The sequence below is a fragment of the Charadrius vociferus genome, unplaced genomic scaffold (genome assembly GCF_000708025.1).
Source record: "Charadrius vociferus isolate BGI_N301 unplaced genomic scaffold, ASM70802v2 scaffold341, whole genome shotgun sequence".
Classification (NCBI taxonomy): domain Eukaryota; kingdom Metazoa; phylum Chordata; class Aves; order Charadriiformes; family Charadriidae; genus Charadrius; species Charadrius vociferus.
Genome location: NW_009646847.1, coordinates 1,207,487 through 1,213,462, shown reverse-complemented (window position 1 = coordinate 1,213,462; position 5,976 = coordinate 1,207,487). Strand labels below are relative to the sequence as shown.

The following is a 5,976-nucleotide window of genomic DNA, read 5'->3' as shown; positions in this document are numbered from 1 at the left end:
GGCGGGGCGGGGGGGGAGGTCGGCGGTCGAGGGGGCAGCCCGGCCCCGGTCCCCGCTGCGGCCCCACGGTTGATGCCCGTTTGTTCCCGCAGAGCCCCGACGGACGGAGGAGCCGGCACAGAGCACGGGTCTGTTCGAGGCAGCTAACCGGGAGTTCGAAAGCACGGAGGTGAGCGGCCCGGGGCAGCCCCGGGAGGGGGAGCGGTCTCCCTGGGTGTCACACGGTGATAACTCATCGTTAACCTCTTAAATGAGGCTGCACCGTGACATCCCTTCCTCTGCCTCAGCGGGAGCTTCATGTGAGCCGTGAACTACCTGGCTTATGAGGCACGTTTTCTGGGTGCGATTCCCTGCCCGAGTCAGCTTGAGGAAAGTAACCTGATGGTGTTGTCACGTTAAAGCCTGTATTAGCAAATAGAAGTAGTCCTTTCACCTCGGGCATAAAACGTTCCTGCAGTTCCATTAACATTTACTTTTGCCTTCTATACCTACTTTGTTCAAATTCTCCTTCATATTTCATGCTTTTCTGTGATCTTGCATATCCTCGTTAACACACACAGCTTCGCTTCAGTCACTGAATTTTACTATGGCTAGTACTTTCTGAGTTTCTTTGTATAGAGTCACAGTGGAAGGCGGTTGGGTAGTGGTGATAAAAGAATCTTGCCAGAAAATACCATGTCTAATTGATGACTCCACTTCTCTTCCTTTTAGTCAGGAAGTGACACTTCGGACATTTCAGAAGAACTTTCTGCTCAAGGTGGAGAGGGAAAGTCCCCAGGAGAAGCAGCATCTGGTTTGAAAACTGGACCAGAGGACTCTGCTCTCCCTGACACTCAATTACAAAGGGAAGAAAGACCAACAAGCACTTGCTCTTCTTCCAGTGTGGTGGGAGAAGTAGTAAAAACTATGCAGCACTTCATGGAGGAGTTCGGCATGGACCTGTTCACTGTTACACAGGCCTTTCTGAAAAACACTGGTGAAGTGGAAACTACTTTGTACTTTCTGCAGACGGGGCAGCGCTTGGATGGGTACCCTGTATGGAGCAGAGAGGATGATTTGGAATTGCAAAAAGATGATGAATGTGTCAGAAATAAATTAATAGCAAAATTTGGAGCTGAAAATGTAGCAAAGCGGGTAGCATTTAGGAAAAGTTAAAGAGCAAAGCAGAGGGGAATGACTGATCTAGGACTGTGGCAGGAACTTAAAAACACAAAGTCATTTCAGAAATGCTAATGTGATAAAAAACTTGATGCAACATTCTGAAGTTTCAGAAATGCTTTAAAATATTTTTTTTTATAAAAGGCCTATTTTCTATTTGATCTTTATTTGTAATACTGAGTACATTAAACATGTAAAAATAGAAAATGGTAAAGAGAAAGGTTCTATATGGTATCAAGTTATCACTGAAAATTTGCTTTAAAGTGTGTATCTACTATATAAACCTGCTGATGGTCCTCCCTGTACATTGCTGCATGCAAAGGATTTTGAACATGGTTGGCACCAAAATCTGACAGAATCACATAAAGTGCTCTAACCTGTCATGCATTATTAGTGCACAATGGCCTGTTCTCTCTCATGTGCGTTCCTTCAAACTGTTGTGGATGATAATTTCATAACCTGCTCTGCCAGTTGTCGTCATTACCTCTTTTGTTGTTGTTAACAAACCTTGATTAGCAGCAGACATTTGGAGACGATAACAATGAAAATGTAACTGTTCATAAAGAGGGATCGAGAATATTCATGCCAGAAGGTGAGGTACTTGGTCTCATAAATGAATGCTAAAATGTCTCAGAGTGGCCATGTGTACTGGGAATGGCCAAAAAAGGTCACTGTGACATTATAATATTCAATCTCAAGTTACAGAGATCTGTCAGTTAAAAGCCCAGGCGGGTGGACAGTCATCTCAAGTTTTATTACGACTTCATGTGTTCTCCAGTGCTAACGTTGGAGGGTTTGTTTGATAACATCAGCTTTACCATCTTGCTTCCTGATTCCAAAAATAATGAATAGCTCTGCCTCAGCTTGTGTCTCTACAGATTGAAGAGTCCCAGCTTCTTTAATCCAGGCAAAGTAACACTTGTACCAGACTGTATAGTCTCGCTGGAAAAAGTAGACCAGGTTTCAAGGCCACATGCAATAGTTCAAGTAGGAGATACGAGTTAAGAAAGAGTGCTCAGGGTTTATTTGGGGATCTGTCACCTAAGTCATGTTTCAGGGAGAACACCGTTGCTAGTATACAGTCACAATCTGAAAAACTCGGTACTTTCAGCCTGAAATGATGCTCTGGTCACTACTTTAATATTATTTGAAGTCAGTCTTGTAAAACTAAATCCATTGTTTTTACAAGCCCATTTTATTTCACCAAAAGAATGACTGATTTTTTTTTTTATTAGACATATTTTAGGGGGTTTGCTTACTGCACTGTGGCACTCCAAAAAAATTAAGGTGAAGTAGGAAATTGCTGTTTTTAAACCAAATTCAAATTATATTGAATGTCAACGATAACTCAATATGATGAGACTGCTACTTCAGAAAACCGCTGCCCTGAAACAGCAAGTGATTATTGGGGGAGTTAACTAATGTAACTAAATAAATGCCAAAACTCTGTTTCAGACTATACAGTGTTTCACTGGACAGGTGAAAAAGTGAGAATTATTGGGTACATTCATGCTGCTCAGACTAGTTACTTGAGACTTGTGTGGAAGATCAAAGTAGGACTTAACAAGAAAGTGCAAGACGACAAAGCAAATAAAGGAGTAAGATTTTTTAAAAATTAGGCACTTTACCAGCTGTATTTGAAATCCAAGGAGTACAGGTTCATTAACAGAAGACCCGTCACCTCCTGCAGCCAAAACCTCGCATTCTAGCTTGGGTGGTATACACGTCTCGGCAGCACTATAACCTCACAATTCAATGGTTGTCTCGTTTAACCAAAACTGCTCTGGAATTCAAAGTGAGAGGTAGAACACATTAAATGCAACATAAAAAGATCAGGTGTAAGGCTTATTTCTTTTTAGAATTCTAAGTGACACTTAGAGTTTGTTTTTTTCAGGCCAATTAGTCACACATCAATGCAAACTTCTGAGTCCACATACGGTGCTTTTACCTTAGCAGAACCGTACAAACACATTATCTAACACCGAGAACCTTTCCACATGCACTCAGTAGGCGTAGGAACTAAGCATACAGCTTACTCAAGGTTGGCTGCTTTCAGTTGTTCTGAACGGAAAGACACTGTGTATCCACACTCTCGCTTGTGCAGGCACATGGGTCTAGGTCTCTTCAGTCCACTTTCCCATTAACCTGGACCAGGAGATGTCACTGTATCACATGGTTCTGTTTCAGGGCGTTCCAGCTCTGCCTGCTCCCATGATAAAAATCCTTGTTTTCTCTGCTTTGTCTTACCAAAGGCAGTTACATTCCTTCCAGTGTGCTGGAGACAGTTTGGCTTTCCATGTTGGTATCAGGTCCCTGTACTGTTGGGGAGTGTCAGGAACACTCTTTGTAGCTCAAAGAAGTATACAAGTTTCTTTTTTGTATCATGGCCTGGAGCAGCAGTATTTGTAAACCTGGAAAAGTGAGCAGAGTGGCAATAGGTGTGCCAGAACTTTGAGATAAGGCAATTCCAGAGGCAGAAATACTGGGTCTGCAAACCATTATCTGGAATTCAGATATTTCCCATTTGCTTCCTTTTAGAGTTAGCCAGCGTTCAAATTTAATGAATTCTGACCTTTCATAACTAAAGATAACAGTGAAGAACTAAGTGCGTGCACCAGGTTGAAGAGCAATAGACAGGGATACCGAAGAGTCAGTTTTTGAATGTCCCTTTGATAGGTGACTTCTCCATCTTACACTTCATTGGTATAAAAGCAGCGTTTACTCTTCTGAACTTGCACAATGTAAATTTGACATTTGTTTCTAAACAGACTTCCATGATTTTTATTTTATGCACGTGCCAAAGGATGTATCCATAGTTTTAAATGTCATGCTCACCATCTGGAAAGTTTGGGTAGCTTGGGGTTTTCTTTTCTTCCTCCAAAAAGTATTATAAGTCACCTTTGCTTGCATTGAGACAATTTTATATTTTCATCTGACTGCACTGTGTGGCTTTGGTGCTTCCAGAAAAAATAAAATCTTGCCAATTGTTGTGTTGAGGAAACATATCTAAAGGAGTGTAGTAAAGATAAACTGAAATCAACGATCCTGCTTTTTCTGATTAAGCTTAGGAAGTGGAAGTTTAATTTTCAAAACAGGACACTAAGAAAATGCATAAGATATTATGTCATTTGTTTACTGGCTGATGAAAGTTTCTGTCCCGCTAAACATTTGATACACGGAATTGATTGAGTCCACTGGAAACAAGTATCCATAATAAAACTTAGGCCACTCAGGCTGACATTGGTTAAGGTAGAGATATAATTAGCAATGTACTGAAAAGAGTCTGTGTTTGCTCAGAAACAAGCTTCTTGGCTCTTAAAGTAGGAAGCTCTTTATTATGAAGAACAGGCTTCTGAGACTCCATGCTTTTAGCTGAATAAGTTGAGTTAAGGTCCATTTTAAAGGGACTTTAAAAGAAATACAGCAGCTGTGTGCTTCTGTCGTGTCCTACTTCTCTATGCCAGCCTGCCAGTGCTGAGCTTGCACAGACACTGTGTAAAGGAAGATCCCTCACTTCCAGTGGTCTTACTACCACAACGCCAGTGCTGCCTGCTCAGCATGGATTTCATCATTTAACAACAGGATCCCTAATGATAAGACAATGATTTCTATAATATACAACATCCCACCCTTTGCAGGGATTAGGGCTTTAGCTCTAGGAAGAGAGATATCCACAGTGCTATGACAGCAGGTGATCTGTAAATGTCACTAAAGCCTAAATGTTGGATAAAACTTCTGACGTCTCCTTTATGAAACTAGTTGCAAGCCTTTATTTACACAATACAAGATTAAGGTCTGCCTGTTCTGAATCGAGTCGGTATAATTCCAGTTTTACAGATGATGAAATGGAAATTCAGACTCCGGAAGGATACAGAAATAGCACCTGAAGTCTTTCCAACCACTAAGAATAAGAGCTTTGTTTTAAACAATAGGATTCATACTTAGAGGAACCCTATCTTCGTGGTCTCCAGAAAGAAACCATGTCCCTGAGAAGCAAACATCCTGTAATCATCCACAGCTGCTTTGAAATGTCTTTAGTTTTGGTGATCAGGGCTGATTGCTTCATCCAAAAGCAAAGCATGACAGAAAGTGAAATTTGGATAATTACTGACTTTGTGCTGAAGGAATCTCCAGCAGCTATAGGAGAAATTCAGCTTGTACAGTGTACAAACTTAGTAGTGCATCTGAATAATTCAGTGTTTAGTGATAAGAGATATCTGGATACAATTTCAAAGGGCTCCTTCACAAACACTGACATTCTACTAGTCCTGCACCCAGAAACCAGGAAACCCCTGCTAACTGGGTAACAAGCCAAGGTCTGCCCCTGCCCACCCACCACTTCGAAGGCATGAGTGTACACAGGGGAATTTGAAGAAATAGAATTTCATGGATAAGAAAAATGCTGCAACAAAACACCAACCTGTGAAATCTAAATAACTAACAACAATACTGAATGTAACAGAAATTGAAAGAAAGGCTCCTCCGTCCTGCCTATATCGTCTTTCCTACTGCTGACCAATTCTGCTTCTAGAGTGGCCTCGCTGGGCAGCTAACCTCCCATGCTCACCGCACGCTGTTCCACAATTCATCCTCTTCCTAACTGCTGCAGGGTGGTCTCTTACCCCAAAGGGACACACGGGTCTGGAATGCTGATATCTACCCCAGTGAAGGTGACTACAGAGCTGCTTCTGGGCTGGAAAGCTCTCCTGCTTCTCTAGGCTGCTACTCTGTGGTCTCAGAGCTGACTGTTAACTGGTTCATTGGTTCATTCCATAGGTCCACTCTTCAGCTAGCAGCTACTTTCTCTTGCTAACCAAC

General features: G+C 41.9%; 1 protein-coding gene across 1 annotated transcript in view; it reads left to right on the top strand.

Moving 5' to 3' along the window:
* Nucleotides 1–1,155, top strand: part of TERF2IP (telomeric repeat binding factor 2, interacting protein) — a 2,067-nt gene extending 912 nt beyond the window's left edge. The window contains exons 2-3 of the mRNA XM_009894083.1: nucleotides 93–169; nucleotides 712–1,155. Coding sequence (XP_009892385.1) covers nucleotides 93–169; nucleotides 712–1,155 — 521 coding nt within the window. The remainder of the gene's footprint in view (nucleotides 1–92; nucleotides 170–711) is intronic.
* Nucleotides 1,156–5,976: the final 4,821 nt, after the last annotated feature.